Source organism: Bemisia tabaci, chromosome 8 (genome assembly GCF_918797505.1).
Source record: "Bemisia tabaci chromosome 8, PGI_BMITA_v3".
NCBI classification, from domain to species: domain Eukaryota; kingdom Metazoa; phylum Arthropoda; class Insecta; order Hemiptera; family Aleyrodidae; genus Bemisia; species Bemisia tabaci.
The window spans coordinates 23551798-23578162 of NC_092800.1; the positions used below are offsets into that span (position 1 = coordinate 23551798).

General features: G+C 36.7%; 3 protein-coding genes across 6 annotated transcripts in view; 2 read left to right on the plus strand and 1 right to left on the minus strand.

The window, feature by feature from the left end:
* The window catches only part of Sarm (sterile alpha and armadillo motif), a 105191-nt gene extending 100922 nt beyond the window's left edge, over positions 1-4269 (plus strand). The window contains 3 exon segments of the mRNA XM_072303834.1: positions 388-512; positions 1151-1384; positions 2135-4269. Of these exon segments, the coding sequence (XP_072159935.1) occupies positions 388-512; positions 1151-1367 (342 nt within the window). The 3' untranslated portion in view covers positions 1368-1384; positions 2135-4269.
* Positions 1-26365, plus strand: part of Nup62 (nucleoporin 62) — a 128341-nt gene that overhangs the window by 100319 nt on the left and 1657 nt on the right. The window contains exons 1-4 of one of the 4 annotated variants that reach the window (XM_019044860.2): positions 21934-22181; positions 23218-23286; positions 24789-25020; positions 25925-26096. In XM_019044860.2, coding sequence (XP_018900405.2) covers positions 22106-22181; positions 23218-23286; positions 24789-25020; positions 25925-26096 — 549 coding nt within the window. In that variant the 5' untranslated portion in view covers positions 21934-22105. Of the gene's footprint in view, positions 1-21933; positions 22182-23217; positions 23287-24788; positions 25021-25924; positions 26097-26365 lie in introns of those variants that run through there. The other 3 variants (XM_072303838.1, XM_072303837.1, XM_072303836.1) reach the window with 3 other exon arrangements.
* MESR4 (misexpression suppressor of ras 4) lies at positions 5111-21607 on the minus strand. Its single transcript, XM_019044794.2, has 3 exons — positions 20711-21607; positions 19012-19100; positions 5111-16314 (listed from the first exon to the last, which is right to left on the minus strand). The coding sequence occupies exon 3, from the start codon at positions 16308-16310 to the stop codon at positions 8682-8684; it is 7629 nt and encodes a 2542-aa protein (XP_018900339.2). The 5' UTR covers positions 16311-16314; positions 19012-19100; positions 20711-21607; the 3' UTR covers positions 5111-8681.

Sequence of the window (26365 nt, forward strand, 5' to 3'; positions counted from 1 at the left end):
GTAAGTGAGTGCTGTAGTCTCCTGACAACAGAATTGCGATCTCAAAATTGGAGAAAAATGACGAGTAGCTGAAAAAATGGAACCAATTGATGCGATATATCGCATGCCGTTCTAATACAAAATATGGCGTCCATCGAATCACCTTAAGTACCACTTAATCAGAAAGAAATCACTTCAAAATTTACAAAATTAAATTTGAAAGTTCATAAATAACCTCTAGAAGATGTATGATTTGCATCAATTCAAGAACTAAAATTTTTCAGGGCAAGGAACTCCGACTAACATTTCTTTAGTGTCCAGTTTTATTTTCTAAAATTTTTGTTCGTTTATTTTCTCCCAAAAATAATATTGAGCATCAGTTATAAAGGAAATCTGTGTGTTTTGCAGGAAATAGTAGCAGCTTTAAACTCTCAATGTAATATCATTCCTATCACCGATACAAATTTCGTGTGGCCTCAGCCAGAAGAACTACCTGAAGATATGCGAGCAATTTGTCACTTCAATGGTGTTAGGTGAGTATCCAATATTTGCCTGGAATTTTCTTGCAAAATCTAGTTTAAATTACGTTTAGTTAATTTATCTCACTTGTATGATGTGCATCCTTTTTTATTAGTATATCAATGGCCAAAGTGTGAAACTATGTGTATCCGTATGCGATGTTGCAGACTTCTTGTCATACTTTTTTTTGGAAAACTAAAAACCAGGGACTGTAATTTCTTAAAAACTTCATCAATTTTTCTTCTCTGTTGGCAGAGCATTCTGTATAAATTTCAATCTATAAACTTGGCTTGTCTCTCTTCAAAAAAATACAATAGTAGTGAAAATTTTGAAACACTGTAATGGAAATACATGATTTTGAACTTTGGCCATTAATAAGTAACCTTCTTCGGGAAAACTGGACCTTTGTGCAGAATCACTCAAAATTGAGGTATTTGCACCATCACCAAGAGTGGTGTTTCACGGAAATTTAAGCACACAAGATACCCAGAAATGTCAAACCTAATTGGGCCACGGTTTGAAATTGAAACCTGGATCTGTAGTACAAATACGTCAATAGCATTGCATTTTGAATCCTTTAATGAAATTTAACGAGAATGTCATACAGCATTAAACCTCCCTTTTAAATTAGCCTTTGTCTTTTTTTCCGCAGGTGGATTCATGATTACCAAGATGCCTGCGTTGACAAATTAGTTCGTTTTATGCAAGGAGAAATCTCAACACGAGGGAATAGCGTCTCCTCTTTCAAAGGTGACCCGTCCACTCCGGGCACACCTCACGGCATGATGAGATCGCCACCGTCCTATAGGCGAATGCAGTCCAGTGATAGTGGGAAAAGCAGCGATAAAGATAGTGGGGGAAAAGATTGACTAGATGTGCGTGGGAGGTATGTATCTCTCATGAATGTATATATGAGGGGCTTGGAGGACAAGACATAAAAGTGCGGTTCTTGAATAAATTGAGTTATTAATGATTTCTAGTGAAACGACCCTTAATGTGAAATATTCGCGCCCACATTCCAATTTTTAAGCATCAAAAAGTTTGTTTGAACTTTCTTTCCCCCTTAAACATCCATGTTATTTCGAAACTTCAAACACGTATTTTTCAAAATAGCAAATACTGCATTTATGTGCCTTGTCCTCCAAGCCCCTTATATATCTTCTTCGAAACTCAATTTTTTGTATTCAAAATTCAATTATGTGTGTAATTTAAATTTTATGGAAAACAAATCATCCTTCCCAAGAGGTCATTTTCTGTGAGTTAAAGAGTACGTCTTCAGAGTTTTGATGTATCAAATTAGCTGTATAAAATAATTTGGAAGAACATATATTTCGAGATCAAGTGTACATATAACATATCCATGACCAAATTATGGAACTACGTATCTCGGTTTGCGACACTGCAGACTTCTTGTCATACATTATTCTTTCTTTCAAAAACTAGCCAACGTAATTTCTTGAAAACTTCTTCGATTTTTCTTTTCTATCAGCAGAATATTCTGTATCAATTACATGCAATAATGTTGCCTTGTCTTTTTCAAAGAAATGAAATCAACATTTCAATTCTTCTTTCATCACCTCTTAACTTAAGTTCGTGTTGCAAAATTTATGTCTAATGGGGACTGGTTTTTTTTCAGACGGCGGAAGTCTTTCGGTCAAATGAATAGCCTGCCCCGGCCTCCTCCAAGTCAAAAGGTCAACAGACTGATATCTCCAGCATCTCGAACTCGCGGCACCGATGGCTTGGGAACGCCTCTCAGCTCCTCGCTGCCTCCAGTTCCGCCAATGCCCTTGCCCAAAGAAAATACTTGTGTAAATAGCGACAACGTTGACAGCGTCTCGGAGAACTCAGCCGACGCTAACCGAAAGCAAAATTTAATGGATAGGTGTGTCAATAAATTTAAAAACCTTGTCAAAAAATAACCGCCTGTGCAACTTATAATTTTAAATGGATGCACCTGTGATAATATAGAGCAAAGAGCGTCTGAGTTGAAATGGGTTTAAATACTCTAAAAAGATAGAGATAAGAAATTCTTTTTTGTAACACTAAAATTTCTCAGAAGAGTTTGTAGCTGATCAAATCTCGGTCTTGTTCACATAAATCCAAACTCAAATTCTCCTTGCTCTAATCGTTTTTAACTCCAGATTGCAATTTATTCATTTGAATCTGACACAGCAAACTATGTATCATGACTTTTTCCTGTTTTTTTTCCAAAAACTTGTGTATGAGACACAAAAGCCTTTTTTTACTTTTTATTCTTTGATAGTGAAAGGGGTCTCCCATTTGAACGAACTCTGTTAAAAGTTGTCCAGAATAATTTTTCCAGATTTGATGTGAAAATTTCCGCCAAGGAAAATGTATCCTATCCGTATTACTATATTTTAACTATACAGTAGGCAAATTTCTGGTGTTCCTGCATGACCTAAGTTTCAGTTTTTTGAATACCTTGCCTTTACTATGTATTCTCGTGAAATTAGTTTCATTACAGAAAAATTCAGTTCTCAAATTTACCAAATTATCAAATGAGAGTTGCACTAATGTTGCACAGATGCCAAGGTTCATTGATTAACAGTTTGAGAATTTCAGCTTCTTAGCCGTCTATGAAAATTAAATCTGAGTCATTCTGGATTTTTCGTTCTCTTTTTTGGTTGTGTTATTTATTTATTTTTAATCATTGACGTTATTTCTTAGTTTATGTTTGTATTTTTCTTATATGGTAGGTAAGTAACTTTTCCCAACTGTGATAATTCAAGTGCATCGTGTTGACGCGAAAAATATTTCACTATGTAAATAAATCTGTATCGTCATTCAGTTTGATACTAGAACGTCGTTACTTTACGGTATGTTTTTCAAAAGGCTCCAAGTTGAAGTCAGTTATAAACTGTTCTTGGTAGCTTGCTTTTTTTGTGACATTTTTTCTCTATCTTCTTTCAAAGAACAAAGTTCTTTTTCTCTCCCTCGACCTTTAGAAAAAAGGACTTTTTCTCTATCGAATTTTGTTGTCATTTTTGACCTAAGGCTAAAAATCTCGACCTGTGTGCTGTGTCATTAATTTTTTTATTTGCATAACATTTTTACGTAATAAAAATTTTTTGAAGAAGGCGATCTGATAAGAACATAGTTCTCTACGTATTTTGCACTGACTCTTAGTATTGGTAGGTATGACTGCCCACTTTTGAGTCTTTGCGTTTAGTTCTTGAGTTTTATTATTCTCCTCCAAGTGTGCTTTCGAGAAACTATTTCCAGTATTGGACACGGTGTTTTGGGTCAATAGTATGAATTTATTTTTGATAGCTAATCAAACTTGATTGGAATGAAGATAATTCAAAAGTATTGATAGAAACAAAGCTTAAAACACTCGTCCCCAATTATTAGCTCCAAAATTGGAATTAGTCCTCATTTGCTGCTTTTGTGTCTTGATTGATTTTGTCGATCTTTGAGTATTTTTTTTTTAAAAAAAACCAAGGTATTTCTGTACCTCTTTGTAAATATTTCATCTTTTTTCAGGCTTATTTTTCTAAACACTGTTAAGTATCAGATTCATACCAATATTTGTGAAATTTGTTTAATTACCTTTATTTTAAGGAGCCTCACACTGACTTTATGAGATTCAAATTCAGTAACTGTAATTCAATTTTTAAGTCCACTCAAAAATCAACCTATTACTTCTATTATCATATTATAAGCACACTTTTTTCATACAAGAACCTGATTCAAGAGTATTCTTTGTTAATTTTTTGAATAAAAATGAGCGTCTGATTGAAATATAAAGTTGTTCTTATTCCTCTGAAAAATCAAGAAGCATCATTATGACAACCCTTTGATAGTCCATTCCGTCTTAGATTCAGCAGCGCAATTCCCTAATTTCTCTCGGTTATCAACATGGTATCTAAACCGGGAAAATTAGGGTCTCATCTGGGAATGAAAAATTTTAGGGAAAGTCGGGGAATCTGTTCCAAAAATATTGCTCTTCTTCTAACGTTCAGAGACTAATCTCTCCTCTATACTCCAGAGACTACTTGGTCCATACCCATGGGGTCAGGAGTCCTCTAAGCTCAATTCTAATTTTCAAAATTTTGGTGCTACTAAATGTTTGGAACAGATTAATGCAAATATCTCCTACACTATTGGTCGAAGGGAAAAACAGCAAACCTACCGGCCCTCCTGAATTTCTGGAACTACACTGGCACCCTCTATAGGTCCATAGGGTTAGGGGCCCTCTAGGCCCAATTTTCATTTTCAAAATTTAGGTGCTAGTCAATTTTTCATCATGATGAAAATTGATTGATTTTTGAAATAGAAAAAAAATGCAAATATCTCCTAAATCATTAGATGTAGAGTAAAACGGACGAAATATTTTAGCTTCTCTAGACTCCTAAGAAGGAACTTCTTACCATGCATGAAAAAACTTGCAAAACAAATAAATGAATTGTAAATCTAAATTCAAAGAGTCCAGAAGGTATCTTCAAATTTTTTTGTTAAAGTTTCAGTGTAAGCTCGATGTTGAGATCTATAGCGCTGTATTGGGATCAAGCAAAAAATCTACATACTTGCTGAAGTTATGGACTGTCAGACTGCAGGAAAAGATGTGAGCAAAAATAACACTAAAAGCTGAGAGAGGAGACATTTTTATTTTATTTTAAAAACAATCTATAGGTAAATACATAAAGCATTCTATACATGGTTTACTTTCAGTACTTCTTATTGACACTACACATTTTATTGTATTGGTTTATCCCATTTTTATTCTTTTTTTTTTGTTTACTTTTATGTTACACAGTTCAATTCTGGTGAAGTCCTTACGGAGTAGTCAGACAATATCACAAACTACTCTAACAATGAATGGCTGACATATTTACACTTATATACAATTAAAAACAGAAAAAATTACTAAAAATGAGAGAAATGGACCTGATGATGGATTAACTGGGTGTTATTTTTAAAAAAAAATGACGACTTCAGAGGCAAAATATGTTAATTTCAGGTTTACTTTGGCTCGCAGTGTATAACAGGTCCATAAATGGGTGATCTTGGAATAAGAAACTTCGACACTGGTATCGTGAATACAAAAAAAAAAATTAAATAGGTGCAGGTAAGGGGTTTGGGACGTATTATACATGTTTCATTATTTACACGGATTTAATTACAACATAATATTTAAAAATAGATCACAAACTATGAACAGATTACTTTGAGGTTACGGAATTCTTAGGGGGAAAACAAAAGTTCTTCTGACCTTTAATCTTTGACTCGAGAAAAAACAAGACCACCTGCTAAGTATTACACATCTTTTCTCCTCGGTAAATTTTGCAATTCAGTAGCGTTTATAAAAATATAGTCGCCCTGAGATCTAACAACTTAGGTTCCTGTAGTAAAATTACGCAGCAATTGTTTACAGAAAGAAGTAGATGCATTACAATAAAGTTTCAAATACTTTACAGCTCGTCTCAAATTGGGTAAATAACTCAATAGATATACTCTCAAAAACTAGTTAAACACAGGTTAAACCAAAAATAAAAATTTGGACATAGAAAATAAACTTGAAGTACCTACTTTGTTATTAACTTCAAAATACAAAAATAAATGTGAGCTGTAAAGTTGAAACAAAAAGAAACATATTGAACAACTACAAGGTTCCTTGTTTTCCAAAAAAAAAATGAAGATTAGAATGTGTTAATTTGTTCAGAGAGATGATGTAAACAATAGCAAAAATGCAGGAATAATTTTAAAATATACTGTGAGTAGATCAGTAGTCGAATTGCTGGGAAAAGTTTTTAATGATTGCATTTGAGGATAGTTTTTTAGGGAAGAGCTATCTGTCATACATATTTAAGGTATCCAACAGATTGTAGAAGATTCAAAACAGAAGTGTCACCAAATGGTCAAAAGCAACTGGCAGAACTTGTCACATAAGGATTGGGGTATTTTTCAGTTCAAACTTACACGATTACAAGGGTAAACTGCTTTACATATCAACTTTTAAACTGATGCCAAAGCTGTGGAAATGAATCAGTCATTTTTTTAATGTCATGCTACAAGAGAAGAGCAAAATATGGAGGATTTTAGCTAAAATGAATCGAGTTAATTCTGTTATGTTTTTGAGGACCAATTCTAGCAAAAATCTGCTCTCACAAATTACAGTTTTCTAGATGTACTTTTTTTTAATATGCTTTGAATGTATCATAAAAAGACAGGAACTTATGGGCAATTTTGTACATGCTGATTAATACAGAGCAAGAAATGGGCTTTCATTGTCAGAGCACAACGAAAATATTCTACTGTGGGAGAAATGCTCCAACCGAAACCATCGGCAGAATTTTGCAGTATTAATAGCTCCGTAGGTCTCTTTCTAAATGTTTTAAACAATCTGAGAAAGCGTTTAAGTTTTACAAATGTGACTCAATTATACACTCTTTTTACACTCAGACACTGATACATGAGCTTGGTGCTTGTTGGAGCCTAGGTCGATCTCTAGTTTCAAACTCTATCGAACAACTAGATATTCTCAGTTTCCGGGAAAAAAATAAAAAAGAACCTTCCACTTTGCTAAACCTTACAGTAAAATTCATTTTTACCAAATTCTAGCAGGAGAATCCGGAAGCAAAATTTCTCTGTTATACTTCGGTTGCAGTGAAGCGTAACTTGGAGACTTTATAATCTTCAAAGTTAAACGCATTTTGCAGCTTTTTTACTTACTTATTTATTTATATGGGCTATTGTTCAGTTTTTTTAGAAAGTTGTGAGTCCATTAGCAACAGTACAGTTCATTTTGGTGCACACAAGATGACTTACAGCTTTATTAATATGAAAATGCGACAACCAGAGAAGAGAGCATTTCACTGATCGCTATCTATTTGGAACTAATAATTAAACAGAATCGAATAAACCAGTTCCCTGCAGCTGACATTTAAAGTTAAGTAAAAATATACGAAAATTCTTTTCAACTTTTATAGCAGAGAGAGAATCTTTAGTATTCATGTGGAGCGATCTAGAAAACTGTTTGCTATTTGTCAGGTGGACTGTCAGATTTATTTCGTAATTGTATAAAAATCGGGAAAATGCTCTATTTTAGAATTTTTCAGGCTCAACAATTGAGATAGAGGAAGACTTGGACTATGACGATAGAGGTAATTTGCTGCCAAAGAGTTTGAATATTTGATTCTGAAATAGGTTCACACAGAATGATCCTAGATACATACAAGCTCAATATCTCCATTTACAATATGGTATAAGATATTATAGCGACATCAAACATCAAAACTTAATATTAACAACTCAAACACAAATCCTGGGGGATAGAAGCACTTAATTTGTTTTTCATGAGGAGATACAAAAATGTATGATGTTTGCAGTCAAATAATAATATGTAGTAGACTCTTAATTCCTGGCATTTGTGTGGTTATTTGGCATTGATGGCTAATTGAAAAAATGCATATCTCAGATAGGATACTGTAAGTTTACATTCATGTTTTAATCTTTCAAGGGAAAATCAGCCACCTGTTCTCATTTAAAGTTTCAGTGACTTTTCTTCACTTATTCTAAAATAAAAAAAAAAAAAAAAAAAAAAAAAAAAAAAAAAAAACACAAAAATTTGTGAGGAAACATTGTGACTAATGTTCCTTTGAAAAAAATAAAACATAATAGAGATTTGTATACATTGCAATTGAGGGACACATTTTTGACATTTTGCAACCGTTCTGTAGTGAAAAATCTAAAATTGATATATTGGTTAGCATAATGCGGCATTATTACATGTCTTCTAATCATGACAATTGGCAGTTTATGAATATTTACGATATCAACTAAGGTATTGAATCTTACCCTCTTCAACACTGCATTTAAAGAGCAACAAAATGAAGCTTATATGAGATGAATGCATGTGGTTCGTTTAATAGGATTTAACGAAGTTGATTGAGTATAATGCCAACTTAAAGTCCTGGACCTTATGGTTTGGTAAGAGGACACATAGTTTTTGCGCTCAAAAAACAATGACATCCAGAAAAAAACCGATTAAGTGAAAAAGTAGTCACATTTTTTACTCATGATTAAAAACCCACGAATTACTGAAAATGCCCAGAGTATCAAGTTACAATGAGCACTTTATGAAATGATAACAACTCGAAATGGTAAACAAGTAAAGCAACACTGGTGATGAGTGCAGTTACAGATGGGGTCAAAAAAATTTAGTACGATAAATTCTTCTTTTTGCGACAGTCAGGACAAAACCACTGTCCTTTCGGTGGCACCATGATACCGACGCATTCGAAATGGAACCATTCAATTCTGCAGTCATTACCATCACATGCAATCATTTCTGAGACTTCGTCATAAGGGCATTGACAGTAACAATATAGGTTTGAATTTTTCTCTCCAGATGGCTGAGTAGCAGGCGGCATCGGTGGAAAAGAAGCCTGCGCCTGCGGTGGTTCGGGGAACTTTTCATCGATATTCAGCTTATCATCATCGCTATCCGATGATGAGGATGGAGTTGGAGGCCTGTGCCGGACTGGTGGAAGTGTACTGCGAACAACGTTCGATACTGGTGGCAACACAGGTTTAATCGTTATTGTTGGTTGGTGTGACTGATAAGGTTGGTAAGATGACATAGAGGGAGGCTGTATTGGGAAAGAAACATTGAAAGGGTTAGGCCTGGTCAATGTGGGCTCAGACTTTCGCATGGCCACAACTTTTTTGTGTTTTTTAGGCCTGAATCGGGGCTTGCTATTTTCTGTTTGGTTTTCTTCTTCACTTGAATAGCCGTAGAATTTATTTTTCACTCGCCTGCGCTTGGATGATCTTTTGCTCTCTGATTCCGACCCACTTCCACCGGTGCTCAACGTTCGATCTGAAAAATGCTCTGATGTTGGGGTTTGAGGAACACTATAGTTTCTAGCATTCGGATTTGGTAGTTTTGTGATTAGCGGCGGTGTCGCAGGTAATTGTGATAATTTTGATTCTAATGTTGGAGCATCAGGAGGCATGCTAGTTGGGAGTAAAGCTTCATTTCGTTTTCGTTTGGTTTTCAGTTTCTTTTTTAGCTTTGGCGATGCTACCGGTTGCGGTGTCGCGGGCGCTTCTTCAGCTGATACCATGGGTGATGAAGGCGCAGTATGAGTTGGGGCAACTGACGCCAGAAGCATCAACTGGTCTTTTTCTGACTGCTGTTTCTCTGCAAGCATTTTATTAGCATGCTGCTGTGGGTACTCATCATAGAAGTCTTCATCAGTTAAGGTAATATCAGTATCAAGATCGGACTCCATGATATAGGGTTCTTCATTCTCTACAGAAATTGCTGGCTCCACTTGGGTGTCGATTTTGGGTGACTTTGTTTTGCCCCTTTCTCGCCTTTTCTGGCGCCGCTCTTCTTGCTTTCGTCTGTTTTCTGGACTCGAACTGTCAGAATCTGAGCTCGTAGAGGTTGAGCTGTCAGAACTGGAGCTAGAGCAGCTGCAGTTGGGACCGCACGAACAACTGCTCGAGTCTGTATCGCTACTTGAGGAACTACTTGAAGAATTACTGCTCTTGTTCAGTTTTTTCTTCGGTGACTTTGACTTCCGTTTGGTTGGCGAGGAATCAGATGCTGAGGTTTCTTTGGTATCCAGTGTTGAATTCAAGGATGCATTCATATCAATGCTGGTTTCAGGTTTGATTTCTTTATTCTCAGAACCCTCTGGCTCGCTTGACTTGGGTTTGCAGTAATCATGGTCTGCCATAATTACGTCCAACCACTTACTGGCTGTTTCTTCAGCATTGGACTCTTTCTTATCTTCTGTTTCTTCAGCATTGGGCTCTTTCTTCTCTTCGGTTTCTTCAACATTGGGCTCTTTCTTCTCTTCGGTTTCTTCAACATTGGACTCTTTCTTCTCTTCTGTTTCTGCGAGTATGTTTTCTTTCATATCACTCGGTTCTTCAGGTTTACCCTCAATTTCAGATTTGACCTCCACTGTCTCCAGAGGCATGGTAGATTTCGGTAGCTCAGGCTCTGAGTCACTTTCTGACGATAAGTTTAATGGAGGTAAATCTGTTAGGTCAAGCATTGGCTTTTTCTTCTTAGTTTTGTTTTTCTTTATTCGCACTACAGGCACAGTATCGTCATCAACATCAATGTTCTGCTTTTCATCAGTTTTTTGAATTTGAATAGGGGGATTAGTTAAACCTAGACTTTCTGCAACTGCTGGATCGTACTCTTTTTTCTCCACCTCCGCTCCAGAGCCACCCTCTTCTTTACTTGAATGAGAGATCTCATGCTTTTCTAGAATCTTCTTAGATATGAACTTTTCTTCACATTGCGTGCATGCGTGGGGTTTTTCATTTGAATGCAACCTCTTGTGAACCCTCAAAGCTACAGTGCGTGTGAATGTTGCGTTACATTCATCACAAACGACTGTGGCAGGAGGAATACAAAAATGGTAAACATGAGGCCATTTCTTCTGTAAACACTTCTTACAAAGAACACTTTCAGTGCCATGTTTCCAGAATAAATGACGCGTTATATCTGGCTTGTTCCGATATGCGATCCCACACCGATAACACAGATGATGGAGTTTGTGTTTCCACATGTGAGTGGCCAGTTTCTGCTGGTCTGTTGAAACATCTAAGCAAATTTCACATGTATGGTGAGATTTGCGGATATGTACCATGAGTCTAAAAGCAGAAGGGATTTTGTCAATATTGCAGAAACAACACCTGAATAAGATGTCATTAGGTTGGTAAGTCCCTGGACACATGTGACAAAGTAATTCTGAATAAGAGTAGAAATTTGACTTGCACATGACACAGAGCAAAATTGTTTTCTGGTGCATTTTACGCTTGTGAGTGTACAGATCTTTATGCTGCAGCGTCCAGAAGGGGCATTGAAAACAAGAGAAAGTTCCATCATATGGTAAATTGGAAGCTTTATCTGAGCTATCATATGAATTGGTGTTGAAAAATATGTTTTCTAGAGGGGTTAGTCCATTCTTCAATACAGAAATTAACTTTTCTGGCGAGTCTTCGACTCTTGATGGTGTAAACCTGTGTTCAGCTAGCAAGTGAAGAACTAACTCTCGAGCATGAACAGCTATCTTCAATGCATGATTGCAGTATGAGCAAGCAGTACAAGCGATTCGCACACATTCTTTCACTAGTGTATTTAGTGGTACCGATTCTAAAGGACTGGACAACGGAAGAGTTAGGGCTGGAACCTCTTTAGAGGCTAATTCTATACCATCATCGTCGGGTCCTGACCTGGAGGGACTGCCCTGATCCGAGTCAAAATTATCAACAGCATTATCTCCATCGTAATCTATTATCATTTTTTCGTCAGCATGATTACTTTTCAAGCTTGACTTACTGTCTGTTGTCATGTCATTATTGTCTACAGCCATTGATAATTTATTGCTGTCAGAATCTGAGGTATCATTAGAGTTTACACTTGGATTCTGTTTAGGATTTGTGTCAGCAAGGTTGCTTGCAATATTTGAAGACGCATCAGCAGGTTGACTATCTGACTCATATTGCATCCTACTATCATCAGAAACAGATGGTTGGGACTCCATTGACACATCGATATTACTATCATTCTTCTCAGAATCTTTCTCACTAATTTGCGATTGGTCTGTAGGATTCAAAATACTTTTTGAATCTACATTCTCTTCAGTTTGAAAATGGTGATTAGAGCCTGTAGGCTCTGGGGATTCATTCTCATCCTCGCAATTTATAGGACTGGTAATACTTCTAGATCGAGCTGGTTTCGTTTCAGCCTCATAATCAGGGTCAAACACTGAAGAATCTGATTTGTTAAGCTTACTTTCACCCTCTTCACCCTCTTCATCCTCTTCGTCCAGAGAATCATTATCAGGGTCTGCTTGACTTTCGACTTTTTCAAAATTCGAGTTTAACCTAAAATTAGGATTATTAAAAGCAGACTTTTTGATGATCAATTTCATATCTGAGCATTTGACAGGGTTTTCAGATTTCTGAGACTCACGACTGTCAACACTTGATACTTCATTGAATTTCTTGACTTGCGTATCACTTTTGTTTTCGGGGATTGAGTTAGAGGTTTCTACTAGATTATCCATCTCTTCAGTATTGGAATTACTAAAGGTGGCGTCGCCTTGGTTACCATTAGGGTTAGGACTATGATCATGCAAGGCTGTTAATGTACTGCTTCTAAATTCATCTTCATTATTTTTGGTTCCTAAATCTTCCTCTTCGGGCAAATTAGAGACTTTACCATGACTTCCAGAGGAATCTTTAGAACAAGCAGCTAAATTACTTTCTTCAGAGGGCTGTACAGGGGAGTTTACAGTAGGTATAATGATCTCTTCTTTTGAGTTACCTTCCCCGAATAGCCTTGACAAGATTGGAGTGTCATTTGGTTTGACTACTTGTTGTGGTAAATCACTACACTTGGGCGCCTCAAATTTCTCTGAGTCACTAGGTTCGGCCCCTGACATACTTTCCCCTTCTTGCAAGTCAACGCTACAAAAACTTGAGGCAATATCATAACTCTTATCATCCCGTTTTGGCAGTATCATAGTTGTGGTTGTGCTGGGATTTACTCTAATAATACACTTGGTGGTGGCAACCTTCGTATCAGTCTGATTACCTTTGAAAATTAAATTCCTCTGACAGCGTGGTAAGTGTCCATTTTTAACATTGCATACATTACAAACAAACGAACAGTTGTGTGAGCTCCAGTCATCAGATTCACCAAATGTCTTCCCGCAATCGGTGCAAGATACAAAAAGTGCGCAGTTGAACATTTCCTTAAAGTCCGACAGAGTAGGAAACGATTTCACTTCGACTCCATGTATTAACACTAAGTGATCAGACAGTAAGTAACTCATTTTGAACATCTTAAGGCACAGGAGGCAAATAAATTGGTGGTGGACCTCCTGCATGTGTAAGAACAATTCCCAGTTCTCGTAGTACGTGCCACACGCTGAACAGAGATACACCTTTCTCGATATCCTAAAATTCATCTGATTGATGTCATCTGCCGTAGGGTAGGTCACTTTTTCAAAATTGGGCTTCTCTAAACTTGTTGAACTTCTGCATGCTTCCGAAGACTGGCAGTTTTTCTGATGTTCTCTCAGTTCAGCGTAGCTTTGAAAACCGACTTGGGCACAAATGCAACACTTGAATTTTAACGAGGGTTGGAGTCCCAGATACTGTGCGTACTCCGTCATATGCTCCTCTCCAATTTCTCCACAGTTCTGACCAGGACTTGGAGCAGGCAAAATATATTTGTGCTTGGATGATGGAAGCAACTTCTTCTTCTTTAGACTACAGGATTCTAAGCAATCATTTTGTGATAACCTTTTAGTTAGTGATGAAGATTGTGTTTCACTATCAGTTCCAAAATTTTCAGTAACCGTGGGCATGTCAGAATCTTTTGAATTTTCCACATTAGTCTCCTCCTTATAAGTACCAAGGTCTGATCGTTTGGTGCTTTCTTCCGACTCTAACTTGTTTTCTAAAGAATTTGAATACATCTCAACATCAGGACTGGAGAACCCACTTTCTTTATTTTTAACTGTTGTACTAGTTTCACCTCCATCTTTTGGTTCTGAGCATGAATCTGAGAAGGATTGATCTAAACTCATTCTTGTATCTTCCTTGTTGGACATTGAGGGTGTATCCTCATTTTTACTTAATACAAAATCACTTCCACCGATAACTTTTAGGACATCGATATCCATTGGTTCTGTTTCATTGCTGACACCTATTATCCTCATGACAGCATCTAGCTCCTTCTTTGATGTTCCCCCTGTGTTGGGATGGATCTTGTCTGTTGGAGACCCATCAGAGTCATTTTCCATTGCCGAACCAATAACTTTCATAACGTCAACTGAAGTTCCTTCTGACTCTATATCTTTGCTATAGCCAATTACATTCATAATGTCAGTAGTTGTTTTATAGGGTTCCTCTTTACTATCCAATCCAACAGTTTTTGAGTCATTAGAAGCAGTGCTTCCTGATTCTTCTTCTATTTTGCAACCAATAACATCCATGACATCAACTCCAGCACCAAGGGATTCTTTTTCATTACTTCCACCGATAACTGCCATGACATCAACCGCAAGTTCTTCATTTTCTTGGTCACTATCTTCGTTTCCAGAACTTAGATTGTTCAAATGAGACATGTTTACCTCACTTCCCTCATCATCAGATAAACTGGAGTCACTCGATATTTCCATTCCCATGTCCTGCGATTCAAAATTAAGATCTAAGTCTTTGGAAGGCTTGTTAGTTTTGGTTACTTCCTTTGAAATGTTAGCGTTAGATGTTTTAACTCCTATACTGATGGATTGGCATATTTCTTTCGAATTGGAGTTACTACAACTATGTTCATCAGCTATTCTATTACCAAAAGCATCTACCTCAGAGGAATTACGAACAGATCTTACAGCAATTGTATCTTTTAAATTCCTCTCTCCACCCGTGCAGTTTGAGAAAGAATCTTTTAAAGGTTGGGTATGATCAGAGTTATTAGAATCCTCTTGTTCCATTTCTTCTACGGAATTTTCAGATTTAGAAATATTCTTGGTTTTAGATACACTATTCAGCATGAGTTGGTTGCTAGAATTTTTTGGGCTTTCATCTACATTATTGGACAATTGATTGACGGGAGCTTGGGATGAATTAACTTTCTGCACAGAGTTGACAGAGTTGTTGAGACTGGAATTGTCAGTTTTCTCAGTACTGTTGAAGAATTTGTCTGACGAACACGAGTCTTGGGAAGCTTCTTTCAGTGGACTAGTAAGCGTCTTTTCTGGAGATCTTGCAGTAATTACATCATTGAACTTAACACAGGTACTACTATTCAGCAATTCATTAGAATTTTCATGATTTAAATGAGGATCAATCCTTTTGATGAATGAATTATTCAGATTACTTTTAACACTATTACAAAGGGTATTTTCAATTATTTGGGAGACATTTTGGACTGGCTCTGGTTGGTCTCTGCTGTTCTCTGAGTCACTACTATCAGATGACAAACTCAACTTCCTTTCAAAGACAATGTCATTGCTTTTGAGGGATACATGCGACCCAACTGAGTCGATGCTTTGTCTCTCATTTCTACTTGCATTATAATTACTTAAACCGGAGTTTGAATTTTCAATTGGTATTGAGTCTATGGAGGTGTTGAAATTAGATATGCTACCTTTAAAATTTGTTGAGCTACGTCTAGAATTGGGACTCGAATTAAAACTTTCATCGTCTTTCTCCGGACTACTCCAATCTTTACAGTTTTCTAATTTGCTTGGAGTCTCAACCGAGTCTGAGCTACTGCTGTCATCGGAGAGTCTACTGGATTTTACATCGTCACAAAATACCTTGCTGGGCTCAACTTTATTTGAGTCGCCAGGTTGATTACAATCCCTAATGCTTTTCACAGACAATTTGATGCCTGTACCAGTTAAAGAGCTAGACCATTGATTTACTGGTGAATCAGAGTTTACAGATGTGTTTGACTGGTTCAAAAAGGATTTGGACCTCTCGTCATCACTACTAGTACTGCTTACGTCACTGCTGGCAGATGAGTCATCAGAGCTGCTGCTTTGACTGAGTTGCTCAGGATCAAAACTCTCCTCCTCCTCATCTTCCTTCTCAGAGACCTTCCCGTTGACTCTTTCCAATTGTGAGCCACTCTCATTCGGATCCAAAAGTACTCCTGGCATGCTGACTTTCGGCTTCTTGGCATCAACGTGGTCTGACTTCAAGGGACTGTCATCCTGATCATGAAGGTCTTTTGATACGATGAAATCCGTCTCAATTACGTGCGATGTTAGGTCTTCATCTTGGACATTTTCACTTTCCATTTTTCTGTTGAAAAAGAAAAATCGTATTAATGAAAGGTAAGGATAAAGGTCGTATATAATATCAAATTGAAAAAAGCCTCAGAAAGGCAAGACAAATACAGGCAAGAATAAGAGGAGCAGAAATGATGCTTTCAGAGCAAAAGTAAAAAATTATGAAAAACACAATACTTATTTCTAAATATTGAGTTAAATTCTGATTTTATTTAGGACAAAATTTGATGAAATTCCAAGCTATTTTCTTTGAAAACACCGCTCAGTGATTCAAATGCATTTAACTTCAGTGATTAAGGAAAAAAAAAAAAAAAAAATTATTTCCCATTGGGCAAAAGAAAAGAATCTACTAACAAAATTTTAAGTCTTAACAAAACTTAATTGTTATGCTTTGTTTTCTGGTAAAAAATTAAGCATGAGAATAAATTAGGAGACATCTGATGTGGTTAGGTCGAGTTTGGTGAAATTCATCTGATTATCCCATGTTTCACAGATGTATTAGAGCTTCAAGGCTGAGTTTTTCCAAATGGGTCAGTTGCGCTGGTCACGGAATCGTGTTTTGATGCTTTATTCATGTAGATTAGTTAAAAATAATAAGATCTGTCCAAACGGCAACTTTCTACATTGAATATTAACAGAGATACCGCACCTTGAAAAACGCGAATTGTGATGTCATCCACAGCGTTAGTACATACCATGTTATGCACAACCTCGGTTGATGACGTCATAAATTGCGTTTTTCAAGGCATGATATCTTGGTTGATATTCAACATAGAAAGTTGCTGTTTGGATAAATCTTGTTATTTTGAACTGATCTACAAGAATCAAGCATCAAAACATGATTCTGTGACCAGCACAACTGATCCATTGTCTGCTCAAGATATTCTGTAATGTCTGTAAGTGATGCAAGCGGCCACATAGAAAAAAAATTAAAAAAATTAAAAAAAAAACAAGCCTGATATCATTCATGAATGACCTCTGAGTAAATAGGTAGCCAATTCGGCAAAATTTAGCCTCCAGCAGAATGATGTTTGTTTACAATTTCTGGACAGGTAGCTTCCTTATTAGCAAGAAAAGAACTTCCTTGCTAATTATGCCTCCTAAATGAGAATCACATACATAAAAAGGTTTATCTATATACAGCAGGCATTCAAAAGCCTTTGATGTTTAGTGCTCATCCTTTTCGTTTCAGACTTGCAGGGGCAGATCTGCAGGCAGAGGAACCGGGAAAAGTCCTGGTGGGCCAATCGAAATTAAGGGTAATTTTAGGCCTGATTATCTCCTTCATACAGCAAAGAAAAACCCATTAAAATGGGTCCTTGCAGCACTGATAGACCGACATTACCATTTACTTTAATGGACCTAGTTTACCCTCACAGACTTGCTCTTATTGGCAGTCTCGTCCTCCTTTAATTTCATGACTGTTTTGGGAAGTTACAAGGGTTGATGCATCGAAAATAAATAGGTTTTCCTCATATCAAAATCCGAAACATAGATGGATTACTTTTCGTATCACCTCTGATGTGAGGGTGCATCTCAATTTCCACATCAACTTTGTGCTCTGTATAATTTTATGCTTCCCGGGGTTCATGTGGAAATAGGGTTACGCCTGTAAGTCAAAGGAGCAACATTATGAATTATTGTATTTAAATGCGACTAAGTAACCTGAGTTGTTGTTTTTTTACTTCCTTTTCCCATGTAGTTGAAAAAACTATGTACACTATCTTTGCTATTCATCAATCGCAGCCAACAATCAGCTGATGGCATCATAATATGCACGGATCAAATTAGAGGGCTGATGACGCTGATTTTATAAATTACCTACAGATGAATAATTTTAGCTTGATTTTGTACCATTTCTCAGCGGTCCATAATATTCCTGATCACGCAATCCGAGCTTGCGCAAGGATTGAGGAAAACCTGCAGGTTTTTTTTTTGGTAGAAGGGGCGACGCGGCGCAATGCCTAGAATAGGAATGGTAAAATAAGTGTAGCTTAAGCCCCTCTTACTATCATTTTAAAAGTTTCTTCCCACCGGTCAACCAAAAAACTGACAACTAAAAAATGAAATAAAAAAAGTCATCACTTTTGGCGGAAATACTTTTTTAGCTTGTGCAAAATTGTGGAAAGCAGGGAACTCTATCGACCCCTGCCTTTTCTAATGACAAATGATGGCAAAGTTGTAGATGGAATGCACCTCAGGAGGCATGAGCTCAAAACTGATAGAATTCAAAATATCATGATTGAGATTAGTAAACATCTCTGACAGTCTGTGCTCTGGAAAATAAAAATCTTTGAGAGATGGTAGAAGAAATGAGAAATTTCATAAAATTTAATAAAACTTTTGCCAGAGACTTGATATGCTATGAGAGACAGAAATGATAAAATCTTAATTTTTAAAATTAAAAAAAAAAAAAAGGTATTGTGAGTCTTTTGAAGTTTCTCATTGAATTCATGGATAATTGTTACAGGTTGTCAACAAAGCTCATGAAAAAACATTGATATTTCATGGAAAATGAGAAGAAATTTTTGAGCAAAGTGCAATTCTTTCAGGTGAAATATCACTTTCCATCTTTGAGAGGGAGGATTTACACCTAAATAATTCCTTTCATATCCATCCTAAGTAAATTAACAAGAATAGCCAGGAAAAATGTATCAATACTTCTATCATCTAGGAGATGACTCTGTAGAGATAACTAAACAATAGATACCTTTGAGAAGAAGATCTAAAAGCTGAATTAAGGGAGTTTTAATCAACTTCCGATCAATCGGCTCCTTTTTCCTTCTTCTCATGTCACCACTGAAACAGAAAGATTAAGAATTCATAGTACATACACATTGTATTCTTTGAAATATTACAGTATTATTTTGTTGAAATAGAAATTTGAAAACAATGATAAAAGTCTCCCAACAGCTTGGATTACAGAGCAGTCAATGATCTTGGCCTTAGACTCATTGGATCAAATGACTCCTCTAATCCCTTATAACTCTTACTACAACGCTTTGTACGGTCATCCAGAGGAGTTCATTCTAAGAGAGAAATAAGTAGTAACCCTGCTAAGGGGAACATGCCATTAAATTAAATGATGCGGCTAAATTTCAACTTTATCTTATCAATGCAGATCTCATCTGATTAGCTTATACATTCAGCTTGCCAACAATATTTTCTCTTATTCTCTCGGAGTGACTGGTGTCACACAAACAATCTAATTATTGGATCTTTTGATATTTTGGGGGGGAAAAACATTTCAAAGGATTCTCATAATGGCTTAGTTAACATCGTACAGAGAAAGGTCTGTTAGAATTAGTTTGTGCAAATCAGAGATGACAGTTGACCTTCAGCGACTTTACAAGACAATTAAACTGCAACTACTGAATAAATTCTGATTACACTACTTAAGGAGGCTTGTAGGTTTATGATTTGCATATTGGTTTTTTTAAACCTCATTGCACTGATATGTCTCATTCAGAGGATTATAATCCAAAAACAGTAATTGCCTCATGTGCAGGATTTCTTTGGAGGCACCTTACATTAATGATTTTCTCTACCTACTGCACAGTGGCTTAGTCCTAGAATCACTTTCTGCAGGACTCACAAGGATGTCTATAGCTCACTATTTAAAATTAATTCACTAGAGAGTCAGCTCCGAGTAAGATATGCTCATAACACACCATCCTGCTTACACCAAAGTCTTAGGTTCTACATTTCAGTCTGTTCCTGATTGTACTTTCAAGGGTTCTTCTACTTCTTTCAGAAGTTTTTCTACCTACTTTCATCATTTTACGTACTAAAATTCTATTGGTATATTTATTGTTTTTGCTTTGGCAACATACTTAATGGATTATTCGTTCCGCTGTACTTGATGATAAGCTAAGTTCCTACTATGTAGACGTTCGGACACAACATTGACTACATGATTATACAGGTTGGTTGCAGAATCTATGAATCTTGAATGGCCATAAATGGAAAATGGCTGAGAAATTCTCTGTCCGGTCAAAACATTCTTATCTTTCACGGTTCTTCAATAGGTCCCGCGGTTATTAAGATCCAAAGAACAGACACCGGCTCAACTAATGTGCGTTGAGCCACTAAAACCGTCTGACCCAGCTTAGACGTTGATAAAGTGAGTCATGTCATTTTAAGATTTCGCATTATTGCACCATGTGCTGATCAAGATATAACGCATTCCATAACTCTAGGTCTGAGGAACGTTCCACCGCAGGGATCCTGCTGAGGGGCTGGAATGTACCTTATTTCTCATAGTAACTGGAACTCATAGGCAGCTTACTTGTGAGAGCAAAGGGGTCAGTTCTTACTTAATAATGGCCGTTAAGTAAGCCCGTTACTACTAAACTAGTCCAACCGCGGTGGACACCAGGCCACCAGAAGAATAAATAATGATCACATACCAGGAATGAAATCGATATTTTGATGCCAAGATAGATGTGTAGTCCTTGCATGATCCAGATTTATGTAGTCACAAGAAATTTAGAGCATTTGCAAAACAAGGTTGAATGTTCACAAACACTGTGGGATGCACTACGGAGCGAAAGTATGTCGCGGTGCGTGAGGGATCGAAGGATCACATTAAAACTTAAGTTAAAACTTACACGAGGGACAAAATTACAAAATAACTTCAGGAAATGCTGAGCAAAGCAACAGTAAATATAAATGAATAAAATGGCTGATGAAAACGCGCACTCTCAACCACAACACGGACTTTTGTTTATCAAAATAAACCGACTTAAACTTCTTCAATCACCTGAAAGATTTCGGTTTGAAATTTTAAGCGATGTAAATTTCAGTTTCCACAATTATAAGATGCGAAAGAATGGTAGAAATACACTTTAATTCACTTTTTAATTGGCGATGACCTGTACCCCGCCTAAAAGGTTAGAAAATGGCGACTGCACGCTCGCACGAAAATAAACAAAAGCTTCACTGCCCGCGAACTTTATCCTTTATCATTTGAACTCAATAATTTGTTAGTTTGGGCTGAGTATTACGTTCAGATTCCAGCCCGAAGAGAATTGAAAGTTTCATTTAAAGTTGAATGGAAGATCCCTAATGAGGTGAAATTACGATGAATGATTAGGGGGGTCACTAATGAGTCCCCGTCAATGTGACTCCAGGGAAAAACCCCAATTTCTTGGGCATAATGTGAAATCATGGGATCAAATTGATAGAAATATAGCCAGACTTGCTAAGCATCAATATTAGTCCATCCAAAGCCAGGTTTACAAACGCTTCTCCGAAAATTTTTCGAAAATTTGCAAATTTAGGCTTACGCCTCATGTTCCAGATCCAACGATATTTTCCCACGTTCCTATGACGCAACTGACAATTCAGTCCAATGTTCAATGTTTCTATTTTGATGTTTTTCAACGTTGCCAAGTTTACGAAAACGTAGCAATCTCAAAAACTAAAATTCAATCAGATTTTTAACAAGTTAATAACAATAAAATATTAAAATTTGTTAGAAATGTTGCAGTTTATGTCGTAATTTGATTATTAGAGTTGTTTTGGTAATGAAGTATAGAAAATTTATAAATCAAGATGTTATTTATTTCTGAACTTGGCAATAGATATTCTAATTTGGTTCACATTTCTCGTTCCTTGGCGGTATTATCATTGTTTTGATTATGTGAAATGTGAATTTGATGCCGCATGTAAATTGTGACTTTGAATTTCCTTTACTAAATTAGTAAGTTTGTTATGTTTTTCAGTTTAATTTAATCCAAAATTTTGAATCTTTGACAGCTTTAAGCATCAGGTAACGAGACTAAACTTCCGAATCTTCAATTATGTCTTTCGGAACCAGCACTCCAACTACAAAACCACCAACCCTGGGATTTGCTCCTCTTGGAACATCGGCAGCTTGTGAGTTCTAATTTGCATTAAAATTTCTATTTTTAAACAATTAGGAAGCTAAAAGATCAATTCAGAATGTACACACTACCCACAGAAATGAATAGATTTCGTTCAATTAAAGTTATTGCTTCTCCTGAGAGTCCTGCTAAGAGTAACACTTTCGGAAACGCAGAAAGTAAACTTTATCTCATGGAAATGAACTGAGAGCCCACTGGCTTCAAAGGAATAGTCTACGAAATTCTCAGATTAATCAGTTGATCTTACGTTTACCTTCCAATTGTTGTAAGAGGCTAATTTTACTTGGAAGTAAACTTTTATGTGGATGCCTGAAAAACTAAAGTGTCTGCGCTTTCGGCAGAGGTCAACCTCCAAGTATTGGTAATAACTTAACAGTTTCAGATTGGAGGTAAAAGATGAGACAAACATCATATCAACCTAAATGTATCAATTGTCAGCTGTCCCATTTTCCATGCACATTTATGTTGAATAATGCCATTTTCCAATGCAACTTTCATCTCATCTTCTCTTTCCCTATTCCTACTAAGCAGGTTTACAGAAATAGCCTGCGAGTTACAGCAAGTTGGAGGAAATTTTAAAAAATGACCTTTTTTTGTTTTTTAATTTTTAAGAAAAGTAGGGTGAATCCCTTGCTTTACTGACAAATCAGACAAATCAGAAACATGCTGTTCGGCATTAAAGCCAGATAGCAGGATTTGTTTGGCGTCTTGAAACTTTCTACATCTCTGTCAGTATTTACGCAATTCAATGTATACTTGTTGCACTTTACGGCTCTTGATAACCATTTTGAAAACTAAGAAAATAATCCATAAGTAAGTCAAATAGGGAAAGAGATAGCCGCGTAATCACTTTATGCCAACTTCCTTCTAACTAGAGCACCTGGGTTTAACAGAATAGCAGCAGTGTATCTAGTGAAATGTTAGTTACAATGATAAAGCAATGGGATCTTCTTTCCTCATGGATTAACTTTTTCCTCATATTGAATTTGACGCCTAACCATTGTTTCATGTTCTCTATTTTGTTTCAGCTTCAATGCCATCCTTCAATTTCTCTGGTGGAGGAACAAAACCATCTTTCAGTTTTGGATCGACACCTGGTAATTATTTCAATTCAATTCTCTTTTTTACCATAGCCGGAGCCTAAGATTGCCCAAGGTTCCTTTTGGAAATAGGGAATGGGGGGGGGGGGGGGGGGGGCAGGATTGCAGCTTTGAGGGAATGAATCAGTAAATAATGTTAAGCGAATGAAAAAAGCAGGGGACTAACTTTCAGGGTGTCTACAGGTCTGTAAAACCTGTGGTAAACAGGGAATTTCAAAAGGTCAGGGAAAAGTTACGGAATGTTATGAGTTAGACTGGAGCAAGTCTGTTTGAAGATAGATTTTAGCGGAAGCCAGGGTCAAGGGCATCAGCAGGCTGATTGTTGAAATTGATAGACAAAGTCATAGACATAGAGGACATAGGGAGTATGGAGCAATCCTATCAGTTGAAATTTGCTGCTCCTGTAGACTAAAGGAGAAAATTATGGACTAACTAAAGGGTTTCTCGTGGGTTGCCGTTAGTTAGTCTATTACCTACCTCCTTTGCCCATTTCAACCATCTGCTTCCACCAATGAAGCCCGCATCCTTTTTGTCTGCTTTATCTACAGCTTTGTCTATCAATTTCAATAATCTACCCGCTGGGGGGTAAACATTCATGATCTTGCAATCTCTTGAGATATGAGCCCAAATCGACTGTACTAAGCAAAAAGGAACCAAGCCACATCAGTTATTGTCAAATTTATTGGGCAATGTGATTTTTTACATGAAAATGGTTGTGCAGATTTTTTTGCAAATTTCAGTGAATTTTCTGTATAGTTTTGAACAAATTCCTCAACATTTTGGCAAGATTAAGCATGAGCGTTCTCCCAGAAAAATTTAAATTGCCCAGTTAAGTTTTGAAATAGCTGATGTGGCTTGGTTCCTTCCAGCTAAATGCGGTCCAAATTATGTATACCCTCAAGATAGAAATTCCCAAAAATAAAAGGTTCTCTCAGTGGTAATAGTGAGAAAAATTGCATATTTTCTTAAGAGAATAAAATTGGATTATAAGAAACGATCAGAGCCTTGGAAATTTTTGTATCCCTGAAAGGTGCTCAATCGCTTCATTCTAGCAGTAGTTACAGATACTAAATTGTAACCTACGTTCTTAAATCCGCGCAACTTTTGGGAAGGAATGAAATCATACTGAGCAGCCCTAAATCTTTGAATTATAATTAAGGCCTCTGGTAGGTGGAGGAACTGGAGGATGCAAGTGACAGCTTTTTTTAAAATTTTTAATCATGATCCTAGTGATATAGAACCAAACTTACTTTAAAATAAACTTCGGACAACAATTGACCTTAAGAATTTAACTTTCAGCTGTATAACATCTGTTCAAACTTTCCATTTGTAATAGTAGTAGTAGCAATCTGATAATGAACTATGTTTTAAAAAAATAAATAAAAAAATAATAATAATAATAAAAAAAAAACACTTTTCATGTGCTGTGAGATTCAATGTACCTGATTTTTTAACTTTATCCAGTGGTTTACCATTATTTCCTTTCTTTTTCAACACAGCATCAGGAACAACTGGATTTTCTCTTGGAGGCGCTCCTGCAGCCCAAACCACAGCAACTCAAGCCACTTCCACGGTGCCAACGGCCACAGCTTTAACAACACCTGCAACTTCTGCTGCACCAGCTACTCAAGATGCAGCAAAACCGGGCTTCTCCCTTAACTTTTCCATGCCAGCAGCTACTTCCTCCGCTGCAACAACTGGCTCATCTCTTCTACCGAGCACTACCATTGCGTAAGCCTTAGATTATCATATTACTTTTCTTTTAGCTTTAGTGGAAAAGGCTTATGCATGTGTGCTTAAAAGCAATACTCAATCCACCACTGTCCAATCCCCTACAGAAGAAGAAGAACCAACTCATTTGCTCTCACATCAAAAATTTGAGCGCACAAGAACTGAAAACTGTTAAACTTGGTTGAGGAATGGTTCCTTTGGACTCATTCTCATTTTGGTATGATATAGAATGAAGTAGAATTGCTACACTGGAGCTTTATCATCAGCCAGGACTTGTCAATCTGTTTTTTCTCTCTTAAGTGCATTTTGGTCTCTTTAGTTCACATTTCTACTTTTTTCCCCTGTCATTTTCTTATCCACACAATACATTTATCGCCGTGCTGATTCTTTCATTAATAGTTTGATAGATGCTGAATTATCCCCACATTTGGTGTAGTGTCATCCTCCCTGTAGTCAGCGGTAAAATCTATACAAGAATCGTCCAATGAACTGGTGTACCAGTGAATGTGTCAAAGTTTAGTTCCCTTAATGAGTATGCTTTTCCAATATATGCTTGAGGGCGCTCAAGTTGAGTATGCTTTATAAGTATCGACAAGTTCATCACAGTGATAAGAGAGCGAGAGACACAATAGCCCGAATGCAGACAACAATAAAAACACACTAAAATACAAAAAACAAATGGGTTTACAAGGCTAGAGGAGACACAAAACAACCAGGACGTTTCGGGCCAATTACATGCCCATTCTCAACTGGAACAGAGGCTAAAAAATATAAAAATTAAAACAAGAAAATGAGCATGCAACTGACCGAGGTAGGAATCAGTGCAAACACACAATCATCACATTGAGCATACAGTTCTGTTAGGTCTTGATATGAATTTTTTTCATTTTTCTGTTTCCTTTAGAACCTCCACCACAACTGCCCCATCAAGCACACCTGCATCCATAAACTTTGTTCAACTAGAAGAATCAATCAACAAATGGACTCTGGATCTAGAAGAACAAGAGAAGACTTTCATGAACCAGGCCGCCCAGATCAATACTTGGGATCATTTTCTTATTAAAAATGCAGATAAGGTATGGTACATACTGCATAATATTCCGTTAATACACCTTTATACTGTCGTGCTAAGGAGTGAGGGTAAATATTTCATAAGCTGACTGAATTTTCTCTAGTTTGAAAAGTGATAGAAGGAAAATAGGTTTGAAAAGGGAACCAACACTGTTTTAGAGTATTTTCTGAAGGAAATTCACTACTGCGTTCCCCCTAATGGTAGGACCTGGACTGGGGACTTTGTAAAAAGCACTTATCTCGAGTCTTAAATCACGAATATCCATGCCATTCA

Coding starts and splice junctions, on each gene's coding strand:
- MESR4 (XM_019044794.2), bottom strand. CDS start 16,310: ATGGAAAGTGAAAATGTCCAAGATGAAGACCTAACATCGCACGTAATT.